At 39.0% G+C, this 17086-nt stretch overlaps 1 protein-coding gene across 2 annotated transcripts in view; it reads left to right on the top strand.

Moving 5' to 3' along the window:
• tenm4 (teneurin transmembrane protein 4) overlaps positions 1-17086 on the top strand; it is a gene marked incomplete at its 5' end in the record, with an annotated part of 172576 nt that overhangs the window by 72605 nt on the left and 82885 nt on the right. For both annotated transcript variants that reach the window (XM_079823975.1, XM_079823976.1), the window contains 4 exons: positions 1682-1896; positions 3619-3835; positions 12337-12438; positions 13372-13566. In XM_079823975.1, the coding sequence (XP_079680101.1) occupies positions 1682-1896; positions 3619-3835; positions 12337-12438; positions 13372-13566 (729 nt within the window). The remainder of the gene's footprint in view (positions 1-1681; positions 1897-3618; positions 3836-12336; positions 12439-13371; positions 13567-17086) is intronic.

Raw genomic sequence — 17086 nt, forward strand, 5'->3', positions numbered from 1 at the left:
CGTGCACCTTCACATTTACGTGTGCAATTGAAGAGTATAGTGTGACATCTGACAGGACAGGAACATTTATTTTTCTGAAGTGAGAGACTTTTTATTTCATAACCAGCTACAAAAATAACGTGAGAATAATGACACTGATATACAAGCTGCATCCCAAGTCAGAGGCTGCATCCTTCGAAGGCCGATTGCGTCACTGCTGCGCAACAAAGGCTGTGCCAATTCAAAGGCTCCTTCAAATGCGGCCTCCAAATGCAGATGGATCCTTCATGGCCTGGTCTACCCCAGAATTCATTGTGCGCCAGTGACGACAGGATCTTCTTGAGAGAAATTGCAGAATTCCACTTTTAAACAACAAATTCCAGGAAAAACGTTACTGCAGCTTGTCAATGGTGTCACAGTTGCTAGGCGACAAGAACAATCCTCCGTAGGCTAGACCATCACATTTAACAACACTTGCTTCAACCTTCGTGGCCTTCGAAGGAACATTTTTCTCAGGCACTCTTTACTTAAACGGTGTCTGACAGAAGTGTCAACAGCTTTCACGCACATCTTTCAAAATAAAAGCCTTGCATCAGAAAAACATTTAGAATTATGTTTGTTGTTGTTTCTTTGATGACACACTGAAAAATAGAATTTCTTATTTTCTGCTTTTTTCTTTAATTTTGTGTGAAGTAACACCCGGTCATGTTCTCGACAAGTTTCTTAAGTTCGGCCAATAGCAATATGCGGCATAGCTGAATTTTCACAAGATGTGTAATTGCGACTGATGTGGTAATGCGTTATGTGGAGGCGGTAAATTGGCAGAAGGGAAAACATGTCCTGTCTCTCCAGATATAGCACATTGCAAATGATTGACTTTTGAGGAGACTGCCATCTGCTGTAGCGCGTGTAGCCCGACGCGAAACCTGCCTGTGAGTCCTCTGGGCTCTCTTTGCAAGGATGTCTGCTTTTGTCGCCATCACGGCGGAAATTGGCCAACCCACCTGAGCGAGCAGATGTTGCTCTTTCCTCAGGGTCCAATGAGGAGGGTACGTCAGAATTAGGTGCAGGGGCGTTTTCTCCCAGGATGCAAAGGAAGTGCCTCAGAAAAAAATCTGATGTGTAAATAATTGAAAGTACAAAAGAAAAAAAAAAACGAATATATAAATCACTCATTAATTCAGAATCAAATCCCAAATCATAATGAACTTGCAATGACTTGAAACGATCTGTCAACATAAATGCACTTGCTGTGTTTAATAACGGTTTGAGAACAAATGAAAATTAAACAATATAAAAAAGTGGTTGTTTTCGAAGCAATACAAAAAAAATATTTCAAATTTGAAATGTTGATAAAATATCTTTATTTATATACTCTATATATATATATGTTATATAATTTAATTCATTTATTATTATTATATAAGTAATGTAAACAATAATATTAATACATACTACATAAGTAAAAACCTTTAAAAAAATGATTTTACTGCAAAATAATTTTAAATTAAACTTATAAAACCAGTTTTAGCACCTGTATAGTGCATTTTTAGCTTTATGGTCAATGGTCAGTGTGGCTATTTTTCCTGATGTGATGGAAAATCAGCAAGAGGGTCATTCACCCAGTACACTGACCCTCTCCTCGCACCATATGGTGGATTTATGAGGCGTCTAGCTGACTGATAGATCTCATTTTCCACAGGTAAACTAGATGGCTTTTTCCCGGAGGACAGCTTCATAGACATGGGCGAGATAGACGTGGGCCGCAAAGTCGGCCAGCTGATCCCGCCTGGAGTTTTCTGGAGGTCGCAGGTCTTCATCGACCACCCCATGTACCTCAAATTTAATGTGTCTCTTAGTAAAGATGCCTTGGTGGGGATCTACGGGAGGAGAGGCCTGCCTCCGTCGCACACACAGGTGGGTCGAATAAGTTAGTCCACTCAGATGAATATTTAAACAATGCTTGTTATATTTTTTCATTCAAATGTTTGGATGTTTTTTGTGTTTTGCCATTTTAATGAGAATGAAAGTAGAAAGAGGTGACAAAACATGAGGACAAGAGGTGAACAGGATTGAGAGACTATTCAGGCTGGAATCAAAACCACTTGTCCTAAATGGAGTGTGCATGCTAACCGCTAATTGTTGTTTGTATTTTTAAAGCTGAATTGCATAGATTCTGTGGAACTAGATGTTCCAGAACATTCCATCTGCCATATTAGTCCAGCCCATTGGCCAACTTACACCATTGGTTGAACAAGTGTATTTTAACATCGAAAATTACACACATAAACAAAACGACCTTACAAAAGCTTATCCTACTTCCATTAAAAGGTAACAGAGCTTGTTTTAATTAAATAAACAAAAACAATCCAATTTTATTTGTTTGTCTCCCCCCACACCATCCCTCGCCTACATTCATTTGTCAATAATTAAAGTAGCATATTCCCCCAAGAATCCATTTCATTTTGTGACGTATTATCGTCTCTAAGACTCATCTCAAAGGCTTTGACATAAACAGACACTTAATTATAGTATCGAACACACAGCATCTCTGCCTCCCTGTATTGATTTGGTTCATATATGTGCAGTGGTATTGTGTCACAGGAAATTACTCCAAGACCTTGGTTGATAGAAAAGATTTTACGTTTTTCTCCTCTTCAATTTTCTGCAGATTTTTTTGCACTTCTGTTCCTTAATAAGACATGTAGATACAGTAATAATGTGTTTGATTGGGAGGAAAATAAAGCCTTCAAATGTTATTTCGATTTATTTTAAATGCTATCGCTTAATGTCTTACTTGGCTTATAAACAACTGTCAAACAAGAATGTGAAGGTCAAATGTCATACCAAAATTGAAATAAATAAGAAACTATGTTTTACATACTTTACGTTCAAAAGTTTGTGGTATGTTACTTATATATAGTATAAATGAGGTTTTTTTTGTTGTTGTTATTTTTCACAAAAGACATTTATACTGTTACAAAATTTATATTTCAAATAAATGCTGTTCTTTTGAACTCTTTTTCTTTTGTTCATCAGTGAATCCTGGGGAAAAAAAGTGTTTCTACAAAAAATTAAGTGTTTTCAACATTATAATAAGAAATGTTTATTGAGCAGAAATCAGCATATTGTAATCATTTCTGAAGGATCATGGGAAACTGAAGAATTAGTTATTTTTTTTTATAATATGTTATAAATAAATTAATAAAAATTATGATTCGCATGAGATTCTCATTACCATATTTTTTGTGATATTTTAAAATGCTGTAAATATTAACTTACAGGTATAAACCTAAACCATGATATTAAAATCAGCATAAAAGTACAACAAAATACTACTATTATTGTTTCAACACTTTGTGCAAAAATATGATTTCTAAATTTTTGTATGACTTTATTTAAAGCTAAACCGTACAGGTTGGAGGTGTGAGATTCAACATTATACATAAATTTGCATTAATTGGTACAGTGAGAGCAGCTGTCTCTTCACACCTAGCATTAGTCCTCTTCTCACAGTCTCAGCCTGCCCTCAGAGACCAGCTCCTGGAGGCTCCAACATGTAGGACTTATCAGCTCCTGGAGGCTCTGGTGTCAGTCCTAATGCTTGTTTGTGGTCTGTCTGTCTCTCCTTGTCTCCAGTTTGACTTTGTGGAGCTGTTGGATGGCCGTCGACTCCTGTCGCAAGGTTTGCCAGGCCTTGAGGGTCCGCCTTTTCCAGCCCAGCAGCGGAGCCTGGTGCCCCTCACCAGTCACGATACAGGCTTTATACAGTACATGGACTCGGGCATCTGGCACTTGGCTGTATACAATGATGGGAAGGAGACGGAGCAGGTGTCCTTTCTAACAACTGCAATCGGTTAGTAGGATAATAAACGGCAACAACGCCAGAGCTTAGAACTTTGCTTTTAAATAATACAATACATGTGTGTTTAAATGTGCAAATGGTAATTGCTTCTTAGGTGAAATGTGTAAAAGAGTGTTTGTATGGATCTTCAGTGATAATAGCCATGTTTTCTTATGAACATGGAAGTCATGACATATTCCAAATTGACATCACCAATGAAAAACAGCGTTTCAGTTCTCTTGAAAAGTTTCAAATCTCATGATTTTCTTTTTCTTTCAGTTCCCATTCACTGGAATGGGGTGACATTGTAATTTTATTTGTGTTGTTCATTTCAAACAGATATCTGAAGCATGAATCTGTCTTATTGTCACGCAAGAAGTGAAATAGTAATCCACTGGTTGTTTAGTTTTTAAATAGTAGTCCATTAGTAGTCCAGATTTTGAAAGCTTCAATAGCTCGAGTCAGCAGCTCCGATTACCTCACGCAGACACGCACAGAAAATGTCAGAAGCTGTTCAGACTTTTATGTTCAAAACCGGATTCGGACAATATTGGAGAAAATGTAGAATGCAACTGGAAATTTCTGAATGGTTAGTTGATGAATATACTGTATGTAGCTGATGTGGAGTTAACTATCTTCAAGTAATCGATTAGCATATTCATGTCATGATAATCTATAAATCGCTCGCGTGGGAACTGTTGTAAAATGCCTTCAGAGCCAGAGAATATATGCTGCATGAAGATAGAACAGGTATAGTTTAGTTTAGTTATGGTTATAACTTATGTTGTCATCTTGCTTTTATGACATGCTATTGCACTTGTGTTGCGTGGTGTATTGCAATAAATGTGAAAAGACGGAAGTGACAGCTTGAGCAGACTCCCAAATGTGCTCTACTACAACAACTCTTCCTCTTCTTAACATGGCCTTACCCCCTTTGTTGGATGTTCCCGGAGGCGGGGTTTATGTACATTTTAGGGTTTGTGATGTCACTGATATGGACAAAATATTCTTGCTTAAATTCTTTGGTGCTACTTCATTGACATGCGATTTTGCAAATTGAATTTTGAATTTTGCATCTTAGAACTGATATGGCTTTGACAGACAATCCTGCCCAAAATGATCCAACATTTTATGAATTATGAATAAGGCATTGCTAGAAATCCTCACCTGCACTGCGTTACTTGTCAGAGCCTACCATCACTGATATTACCCCTTTTTGCATTGCTGTCTCAGCCAGCCTAGACCTCTACAGAGTAATCAAGGTGGATTTGAATAAGAAAGATTGCGGAAATGAGCAGTGCTTCACTATGCCTGCGTGTGTTCTTCACTGATGGCTCGTAAGACTCTTGTTAGTTTTTGAGTGCCTCCCAGCAAATCCCGTTTCCCATTTGCTGTCTATTTGCATAGAGCACAGTGGCCTTGATTCAAAGCTTTTGATTGACGACCCTTCCGTTCCCCCATGCATATTATTGGTCATTATTTGATCATATTCACAGGCATTTTTTCTTTTTTTTCTTTTTTTTTTGCTGTGAAAGACTTTGCCATTCCGTCCTTTGCCACGCTTGATGGAGGCGATTTTGATTTTGTCCTTTCTGTTCCGCATCCTGAAAGCGGCTTTGATTAGCATGAGTGCGTCAGGAGGGAGGGCAGAGCTCGAGGCCGTCATGAGGTTTCAGCTTTCGTAGAGGTGGCAGCTGGGAGCTGTTCTCACATGCTCTTTAATTAAACGCTCCTGGGCCATGGTCCATCTGCGACGGCAGGGAGGAGGGGTTTGCCAGCCTGTCGATCGATGTGAGTGTGTCTGCCACACATCCATTTCTGCAGTTCCAGCTCATCAGGGGGAAAGACGGCACTGACTGCACCCTACCACCCCCAGCAAGGATGGAATACGATACCTTATATATGAGACATGACATGGTGGTTTACGGTGGCGGAAGATGAGGAAAGAAAGAGACAGTCTGTTTATCCTGTGTTCGGTGCTCTCGAATGCAACCTCCATTGGGAGTTTGTTGGCCACCTGCGGTTCTGGGCCAAGACGGTGGGCTTCAGAGGAAGAAGCCTGGAATAGGAGTTATGTCTAAGTTGATTTTACTCTGAGCTGTGGTGCTCAGAGGGAGGCAGAAAGTGGAGGTGAAGAAAGAAGAATAAGGAGATAGAAACTGAAAGAAAGTAGGTCAGGTGGATGACGACCTTCAGTGGGATTCAAACTGCACCCAGTTTTCAGGAAACTCTGAATGTTACACTAAATTTGAGGTTTACCTTATGGAGCTGAATTGTTGGTGTTTAAATGCTTTATCCCAGTTTAATATGCAGATACAGCTATATGTAAGCCCTTAGTAAACATCCTGACCAGCCCAGGACAGCAACACAGGCTCAACCAGTGGTGTGAGATTAGGGCGTGGCTCTTTTTGTCTTTTTGTTTTTGACAGTTGGTCACTAGTGGCGCACACTTCCATGATATCACTTCCACAGACTCTTGAGTCTCCTGCTTCTCAGGCCCTAGTAATTTCACATGATATTTGTAGAATTCTTGAAATGAATCTGATTTCAACTTCAAACTGTTTCAACTGTCCTTTGGTTGAGACGTTAAACCAAGGTCCTGACCCTCTGTGGTCACTTAAAAATCTCATGATGTTCTTCGTAAAAGACTAGGGGTTTAACCCGGCATCCTGGCCTAATTTGCCCATTGGCCTCAGTCCATCATCATGGCCTCCTAATAATATCCATATATACTGATTGGCTTCATCACTCTGTCTCCTATATAAATGTAACCACTTTTTATTATTCAATCAAAAGTCAGATTTCAATGTAAACATTTCTTTTAGCAGTCTTCCAAGACTAATTTAATACTACTGTACAATCCGCATTCATTTTATAGAAGTGACATCTCAATGAAATCTCCGGAGCTATAAGAGCAATCTCCGAGCAATACAGATTTCCTCCGGGTACACATATGCCGTGGTCCATAAGGGACCTGAAGTTTTAATATCTCTATTGTTCTTTCTCTTTCTCTCTCCTTGAATCTCTATTTTTGTTTCCTTTTTTATTTCTTTATGCCTCTCTCACCCTAATTCTCATGACTCCTCATTACAGAGCTAAGGTGTCCGTCCCATGTGCGACAGTCTCATTTGTCCCCGCCATGTGGTCTTCTTTTGTCAGAGTTATCAAGGATGCTTCTCTTGCTGTGGCTTGCTGATTGCTCTGGTCCCTCTGCCTTCAGAGCACCGACAGGCCTTCAACAACAATTCTAATATTAGATTTTTATCCCAGATTGAAGCCAAGGACAACAGTCTTCTGGGTCACACTTTAGATAAGGGTCCAATTCTTACTATTAACAAACTATTAACTATGACTTTTGCCTCAATAAACTCTTAATTACTGCTTATTAATAGTTAATAAGGTAGTTATTACCTTTAGGTATTGGGTAGGATTAGGGATGTAGAATATGGTAATGTAGATAAGGCTTTAATATGTGCTTTATAAATACTAATAAACAGACAAAACCCTAGTAATATGCATGCTAATAATCAACTAGTTAATAGCGAGAATTGGAGCCTAAAGTGTTGTCGTCTTGTGCTATACAAGAGCAAACAGGAGTAATTAAGGTCAGATCAGTTCAAGAGATTAAAGGTGTAATCATTACCATTGCTTGTACTTGGAGTTAGTCATTTGAACAAACTGCAGTTTTCACTCCAAGGCGAATATTATTTGGGACAGTTTTTCTGAGTTATACATTTCAAATTTCTATTGCACTGTAAAGAAAACTGGCCAACCAGTAAGAATCACATTTTATGTCACATGCCCAGAACCACTGCCCAGAATATTATAAAGACTTGAAGGTGGATGCTTTTTATTTGAACCAATGAGCAACCACCCAGTGCCACTAATAGCATGGAAATTATACACTTCTCCTTATGGCTTTTATTTAACAACCAGTCAGGTTAAATCGCCTGGTGGCACCGGTGAAAGTCTTTAAAGCATGAAGAAATATGGACACATTCTTGGAATTCCAGAGATGAAATTATATGTGACAGTTCTGAAGGGAAGTGCAGGGTCTGGACTGCAGGTACTGAACTCAGATCAGCCGTGGTGTCAAAAACGCTTTACATGACAGCGACAGAGTCGCAGGGAGAGATAGTCTCTAAGCACTTTCTTGACAGATATGAAGTTAAAAAGCCATCTCATGTATAATTGTATCGGTTGATGTAAATACAACTGGCAAAGACTTAATTAATCTTAGGGTACTATACACAAGTACACAAGCCACCGCCGGCTTTTGAGAGATCTGTATGTGCCCTAGGCTTAGAAATGGAGGCTGGAAGCCATCAAACACCCTACCGAAGTCTTGATAGGCTCGGGCGTACCAGGGGATAGCCAATCTGCCAGCCTTTTCCTCTCACATCAAGAGACTTGTGCCTTTAAAATTCTTTCAAAAACCTTCTCTGCAGCACAGTCTAGTTACCGCCCTTTCTCCTTCTTTTCTCCCCCCTTCCCTCCGTTCAGCTTCCCGTCTGTTGCATCCTCTGCGATGATTGACTCTCTTGAGGAAGGGGAAGGCTGTGTCCGGGCTCACATTTCCAGCCCTTTGTCCGACACAAAAGCATCTTTGTCGAGAGAGCTCAACCCCAGGCGCACCAGTGACTCGCGGGGATCCTTAGAGAGGGAATATTTTTCGCTGCTATTTCATGTTTAATTCAGGTTGCGTCTGATTATAGCTTCACAGAATTGTGTGTGGATTTGCCTCGGTACAAAAACAGAAGTTTATCACGTCAGTAAATTTACTGCATGTCGTCATTCAAGTTCACAATGGACACGTTTTTCCCCACCGCTTTATGGAATAATATATCTAATGCAGAGGAAGGGATTTTTTTTCTTCAACTAGTGACAATCTAGCTCAAATTTGTTTGTTTAATCTTTTTCTGTGCCTCCGTTGCAGTTATCAGTCGCACTATGTGATTCATGCTTAGCATTTGGTAGTTGATCCATGTGTTTATCCACTAAGCTACAGAATCCCGGGACAGACAGCGGCAGATGTAGCAATGAAGTTATCAAATAAAGTTCATTTGAGGACTTTAATTGGTCATCAAGAATGATTTCAAATCACTCTGTGAAGAGTTTGTCAAAAAATAACTAGATATCGAAATTGTAACATTATTTATTTAATTGAAAATATAATTGTTTGCATGTCAGTGTAGACTCGGAGTGCTTACTCCTATTACAGACATGATCAGTGTATCCATATATTATATAGACCCTTTATGCATATTTATGAACAAACTAATTCATATTCATGAGTGTGATGCCACAAGATCACTTAAGACAGTTATCTAAATGCTTCTAGATGGCTGTCAGTGTGAATAGACGATGTCTACCAAGAATCAAGTGCCACTTCTTCACACCAGGAGTCTGTCTAATATATCCGCAATCTGTAATAAACCCCTTTTATATATACTCCTGCTTGAAGTCAGAAATCTTGTAATTGACATGTCGACATTCCTTGCATTTAAATTAGCACGCCTCACTGAAGGAGGGTGTTAGATGGAATTTCCATTAGCCATGTCACTGGATGTGTCATGCACTCATGTTGGCTTTGCTATGGTCAATGTTAGTGCCGTGTCACAAAAACAGCTACACTAATTACAGAGAGTTCCTCATTAGGCTGAAGTAAATTCGTCAAGTGGCTCTACTTGAGTTCCACTTCACCTTAGACCTGCTAGCTAACACAAAATGTCACACTTTGTTTACTCGTATTTGTGCTTTTCTTTATACCTGTACTTGATTTGAAAAATATTTGTATTGGCTACCATATATACATTGTTTTGCTTTAATATTAGTCAAGCTTAAAGGTGATTTTTGTGTGACTATTTTTGCATTGTTAAAATTGTGTAAATGTTGACATTTTCCGGAACACACCCCTGTCTGCCAATATATAGCTCTGCCTCAAACTCACCGCATTGGTTGAGCCAATATTTCTGTGTTGGACTGATCGGGATGATCAAACAAAATGTGTTTTGAGCGGGTTTACACTTTCTTCTGCATAGGAAAAAGTATTTTAGCATAGGAAAACATCACCTCCATGTAAGCAACCTCTGTTATGATGCTGAACTCAAAACAAGTAACAAAGCTTTCATATGGCTTTAATATCAGTTCAGTCAGGTCCACTTCAAAAACACCATAGACAAACTTTTAGTCAACTTTTTATTGGCATATTTTGCTACATTTAAATTTGGCGATATGGCTCTGTTCTAAATTCCCTATCCTTTTCATGAGCTCCATGAAAAGCCAAGACCGGGAACAGCAGCAGATTCTGGGGACAACCTCCCATTTTTTAAACTGGGAGGGCTAGCGAAATCCCCCATTTAGAACAGAGTATGCATCAATGACAACAGAATGACATTGATTAATTTAAACACAGTTTAAGGAGGAGCTGGGGTGGAGGTGGGTTGCAAAGCAGCGTGCAGCAGAAGCAGCCAAGCAGGCCGATTGAACCGAAGCTACGCTAAAGTAAGGCACCCTGTTTGAGAGTTGCCAATTGAGTGCATAGGAATCTGATCAGCTGATATGGGTGGGGCTGGAATTTTTAAAATTTTCCCAGGCCTGTCTGAACTAACGCATAATTCTTGATTTCTGTCTTTGAGCTGTTTTTTATGCTTAGTTTCTTTAAATGGCCTGGGGATAGAGTTTTGAGTTCTAAAAGTTACAGTACGTTTTCATAGTGAACTCGTATTTTGAAAGATCAAGGAAAATTATATTCTTTTTCCCTGATGTGACCCCTTTAAAATTGAAATGGAACATAGAGTAAAGCAGGAAATTAAAGGTCCCATGGCATGGCATTTTTCTATTATTTTATAGTGTTTCCTGAGGTGTACTTATATTGTTAGTATGATTTTTACATCATAAAATGTCATAATTTAGAAATAAAAGGCATTTTTTCTATACTGCTGTTTGCCCTGTGGCTGACTGCCCTGCTTCAAGAGGCGTGTCTGCTGTGAGACTTCAGGAAAAACGCCCACTGTTGTGATTGGCTGACATCTTTGCATTTTAAATGAGCGGAGGGGGCGTGGTTTAACGAGGCACGAGCAGGCACGAGTCTGCCAGAGACAGATGGACCTGTGTTCACTTCTCATCAGTTCTCTCAGCATGTCTCAGTTCAGGGTGAACTGTTGTAGTTACTAGAATATACTTCAGGTTATTAGTTTATTTCTAGTCAGAGGGACTGTCACTCATGTCAGAAAGTTAGTAAATTATGGATCAGCGCTGACTCGAGACGCGAACCGTTTAGAACGATTCAGTCCGATTTGGTGAACTGGTTCGGTTCACTAAAAAGAACCGATTCAAAAGAATGATTCGTTCGCGAACAGGACATCACGGAGACGGAGCGATTGCTAACAAAGTTATTTATAGTAACTACTGAGTTATGAGAGCGCTGTCTGTCCGCGAGTTTATTGTGTTTGTATCTGAGAGTTCTGAATAAACACGAGTCCCAGTCACACCGAGTCCTCTTCATCATTATTCTACCAACTTTGTAACACATGCAATGTACCATTACAGCGAGATGAACGAGTTAGTAAGTTTGATTAAAGCATTATTTCTAGATATGTTCCAATCATATGAATAGCGTCAGTGATGCGCATTGAGTAACTTACACAGCGCAAACAAAGACACAACAGCAGTAATCGAATGTAATCCAGTTTATTGTGGGGAAAGCTGGCTAGCCTAGCCCAGATACCCTCACGCTTACCCCCCTTCTGCTTAATCTCACGCCGCGTTTGGTGCCTCCGCTGTGGGCCAGATGCAGTACTGGGGGTCGGGGATGTTGAAGGCCGAGCTTCGGCGTGTGTGAGGTTTATCTCTAAAGATGTTACTGCTGATGTTAAACAGAAAAGACTGTATGCACATTTTAGAACAGATAGACGCGACGAGGACGTACAAAACACTGACTCACAAGATAGAAAACACGAAAACACCGTTCTGTCGGGAGAGAGAGAAGCCGCAGCGTGTGCACGAATAATAAATAATTAGCTACACATCAGAAATCAATGATCACAGATCAGAAGGAACTGAAGAAAGACTTCTATTTTCATTTGTACATCCAAACACTGAGAAACTGCCAGTTCACTCGTTCACAAGTAACGTTAATGATCTCTCGAGCGTTTGCATGGGCGTGCCAGATTCTCTGGGCGGAGGAAAGGGAGGAAACCGTTCCTGCTTGGACGTCAAACCAGGAGGCTTCAGGATTGGCTAGTCTGGCCTGTCATTTTCTCAAAGGCAGAGAGAGACAGCCAGAACTCGGGTTTACACCGATCAACATTTCTATCCACTTGGGGACAATATTCAGGCTAGGGGAACTCATATTAATGTTGAAATACCTCATAAAATGAAAATTTCATGCCATGGGACCTTTAAGCTTTTTACACCACATTCTTTAGGGAAAGAGAATCAACTGAATCCAGCAGGTGAAACTCAGATGAGTGTGCGGCATTCTGACAAACATTGATGACATTTTCTTGCAGACTCTGTCGATGACTGTCCTAGTAACTGTTTTGGAAATGGAGACTGTGTGGCTGGAAACTGCCACTGTTTTCCTGGCTTTAGAGGACCCGACTGCAGCAGAGGTGAGATTTCTGTTTACCCACTCCTCCATTAGCCTACTTTTCTCTCTTTATTACTTACGGTACCAAATGCCTGCCATCTTTTCTGTTTCACTTTCTCTGTCACATGCATTTTCTGTTTCTTACATATATATTCATGGAAGCCATAGTTTTCCGCTATGTATAAGCAACTGTCATGAAATAAATGATTGTATTAACAGACATAACATTGTAACCGTGAAGTGAATAACACTGAAGTGAATAGTGGTGAAGTGAATAACAGCTTGAGCGAGTTTGACAATGGCCAAATTGTGATGGCTAAACGACTGGGTCAGAGCATCTCCAAAACTGCAGCTCTTGTGGGGTGTTCCCAGTCTGCAGTGGTCAGTATCTATCAAAAGTGGTCCAAGGAAGGAACAGTGGTGAACCAAGGCTCATTGATGGGGAGTGAAGGCTGGCATATGTAAAGACATTAAAAAAAGAACAGGCAATTACGCCAATTCAAGAGGCTACAGTAAAATGCAATAAAATATATATGTATAGATTTGTACACGTCAAAATGTATGCATTAGGGTTCATGGGATCAAAAGGTATAGTTGTAACTGAGGTATTTTGCCAGACATCAAGGTAACAATTTTGGTTCTCCTGTGCCCTGTCACTTTACCATTGATTTTTTTCTACACATGAATTCTGTTGCTCTTTCTCAGTCTGCTTTTTGCATGTTTCTAGTGTATTCTAGTCTCTTGATCATTCACTGTTCAGAAATCCCATGTTCATACATAAAACTTCTGGATCGATATGGTTTCACTCACTTTTACTACTGTAGCCTTTGCTGCAGTGCTCATATTGATTTTCTCACAGACATGAGTTGCCATCTTCTTCTGAGAGTCCAGCAGGCCAGCCCAAGCTACATTTGGCAGATTTTTTACATGTTGTGTATGTGTGTACTCTTTCCAGCGTCCTGTCCGGTGCTTTGCAGTGGGAACGGTCAGTACCTCAAAGGCCGCTGCATGTGTCATAGCGGTTGGAAAGGATCCGAATGTGATGTTCCTACAAACCAGTGCATCGACATAACCTGCAGCGGTCATGGCACATGCATTGTGGGAACATGTATCTGTAATCCAGGCTACAAAGGGGAGAACTGCGAAGAAGGTACCAGAATATATGGGGGGGGGGGGGGTGGAAATGTTTTTTCTCTCTCTCTCTCTCTCTCTCTCTCTTACAATTTGGGGGGAAAAACTTCCAGTCTGTCAAAAGGTCTACTACTGGTCAAAAGTTTTACTATTTTGATAACAATTGTAATATGCTGATTTTCTGCTCAACAAGCATTTCTTATTATTATCAATGTTGAAAACAGTTTGCTGCTTAATATTGATACACTACCACTCAAAAGTTTGGGTTAAGTAAGGTTTAAAAAAAATGGGAAATCATTAAGTATGCAATAAATTGATCAAAAGTGACCGTAAATACATTTATAATGTTACAAATGATTTCTGGCTGTTCTTTTGTACTTTCTATTCATCAAATAATCCGGAAAAAAGCTTCCACAACTTGTTTTTAACATTGGTAGTAATAAGAAATGTTTCTTCTTCATATCATAATGATTTCTGAAGGATCATGTGACTCAGGAATAAATTACATTTTAAATACATTAAAATAGTAAACTTTGAATCTTTTGACCGTGTAATATCACCTGCCAATCTATCATGTTGTAAGGATGTCTGAGCTATTTTAGTGGGGCCGTTGCCCCTGTTTTCTTACACACCACATTTTTATGCACCAAATCACACAGAAATGGAGAGCGTCCGTCTTGGCCTTTTTAAGTATGCATACGTACCCTTCTGAATATTTAAGATGGGCGTACATGACCTTCGAGTTTGTAGCAGGCCCATAAGTATCTGACTCGTCTCGTTACGCCTAGGAAGTCTCCTCGCTTCTTTATATATGCATTATGGATACTTCTGAGGGTCCAAAGCAATCCATTAAGAGAAGAACAATTCATTTGGGTCAAGATCCAATAAGTCAAATTTGTACTGAGAAGTCTGAACTGAGACCAGAGCAGCCCAACGATAGGGGCGACCAAGCTGTGAAGAGATAAGATTAGAGTAGCCATTGTGGTTGGCAGTTTTTGATGGCTCTCATTTCAAGATGAAAAATGATCTGACCGATTTTGACAAATGGTATGTTCTGACTCTTCTGACCCCCGGCAATTCTATTTCGGGTCTCACCGTCGGCCATTGGAGGAAGAGAATGCCGACGCTGGCCCTTTAACGCTTCTACCTTTCTTCGCCACGACCTTCAGGCGGTGATGATTAATTGCCAGGAGAGAGGCTCTTGTCATTTAGCCTATGATCTCTGTGCCTTGTGCCCAAACCATCTGCTAAGAGACCTGAACTCCTGCTCATCTATAGGAACGGCCTCTCCACCCATTTGTGTCATGGTAAAGGGAGTCGGCAATGTAGCGACCCCATCCCTCCTTTCCCATCATGTCCCAGCTGGCCTCATGTTAGCCATCTGTGAGGGCACATTCTTGTTTCACACCTGCATTTTCGAATAGTTATACACTACCGTTCAAAAGTTTGGAGGCGGCAAGGTTTTTTTTTTTTTTCAATGAAATGAAATTAATACAAAAGTGTCAGTAATAGTCTACAAAAGTATGTTTAAAAGTACTATTTTAAATAAATGCTGTTCTTTTGAACTTTTTTATTCATCACAAAAATTGTATTCATCAAGCCAAAACTGTTTCAAACATTGATAATAATAAGAAACCTTTCATGATCAGAAAATCAGCATATTAGAATGATTTTTTTTAAGAATTATGTGTCTGAAGACTGGAGTAATGATGCTGAAAATTCAGCTTTGGATCACAGGAATAAATTACATTTTTAAATATATTGAAAATTGAAAACAGTTATTTTAAATTGTAATAAAATTTCACAATATTACTGTTTTATACTTATTACTGATACTTTTACTGATTCATTCTAGCATTCTATTGTTCGTTTTTTTGCATTCTATTTTTTATTTGTTTTAGAATTCTATTGTTTGTTTTTATTGTTTTGTTAATTATTTTATTGTTTGTTCCATCATTCATGTTTGTTGTTGCTTTTTATTGTTCGTTCTAGAATTTTTGCATTCACTTGCAGCATTCTGTCATTCGCTCTAGCATTCTAGTGTTAATTTTACCATTTTATTATGTATTAATTTGTTTTAGCATACTATCTTACTGTCTATCTAACTTAACATTTTTGTAACTTGCTTTCTAGTTAAAAATGACATTAATTTTAAGGCATTTTCAGTTCAGTTCTAAATGGTGCACAACCCTGCTATCTAAATTGTTTCACCCTTTGAACATCCCTTTCCCCGTAGGCCATATCATTTTTAAAGTGTTAGCCTGCACCCCCGCTTTTGAAAAAATCCTAAGAAATGGCATAGTCAGACTAAAACTGTTACAGTTAATGATTCCTTTGCACTAAGTAATCATAAGTATGGCGTCATTTGAAAGCAGACACTTGGCAATTTACTGTCAATTCAAAATTATAATTATTTTCATAATCATAAATAGCTATAATAAGCTTCAAAGTTTTGTAAAGTTATTAGAAATATATTTGTATGAAATATCTTTATGAAAATAAAATTGAAGTTGGCATTTTAGCAATCTAGAAGTGCACTACAGTTGAAGCCACATGTCTGACCATGTTATATTTCAAATCTGAAGATGATAAGTCTAAAACTCTGAATTTTATTAAATGTTTTTCAAGATCATGTCATATGATTTTATTTTGAGATTTCTCTAAAATGTTAACTGATGTTTATTGCCATCTCTTCTGAGCTACCATTCAGTTTATTGTCTCTATTGTTTTGAGGTGCAAACTGCCCATTCAGTTTCAGTCTCCCCAGAACACTTTCACACCTCTCTGGTCTGGTTATGGCTTATTATCTTATTATTTTGTCTTCATTGTAATCACTGACGACTATCTATTCAATCTGTTCTATTCAAACCTCATTTCTTTGATCAAACTTCTCGCTTCACCTTCTAAAGTGCCTCAAATGCCATTGTTGACAATAGAAACATTTCAGTTTGTTTTTCATTTCAGTCTATTCAAAATTATGAATAAAAATAACGTATTTGCCCAGGTGGCAGGTGCATTGGCTAGCTAGCATAACACACAATCAAAATACAGTAAAGATGTAATCAAACGGTACCAACGCGGTTTTCATATTCATAACTCCTGACACATATTAACAAATTACTGTCACTATAAGACTTTGAGAATAAAACAGAGGTAAAAAAGGGAAGCTTGACTCTTAGATCTTTTAAATGATAAAAGGTATAGATTGTCATGGTAATTACTTACATCTGACAGTCATTTGAGCTAATTTAAACAAATAAAGCTTGAGAACGAATGCGTCCTCAATCCGGTTAAGAGGTTAAAGTCAAATGGGTTGCAAAAACGGCATAAGTTTTTACTTTATTTTACGAACATCCGTCTTGAGAATGTTTGTTGGGGGTGACTGATTCTAGTTCATTCTTCAACAAGGATTAGAAATGAATTAAGAGTAACATGGGTACAGGAAGCTGAGTTTTTCGCCCATGGGCCATTGTAGGTGTCCTTGTTTGCATTCTGTCACGCTTGGTTTTGGGTTCACAGTAAGTGGGGGGACCACATCC

Source organism: Gobio gobio, assembly GCF_949357685.1.
Source record: "Gobio gobio genome assembly, chromosome: 8".
Taxonomy (NCBI): Eukaryota; Metazoa; Chordata; class Actinopteri; order Cypriniformes; family Gobionidae; genus Gobio; species Gobio gobio.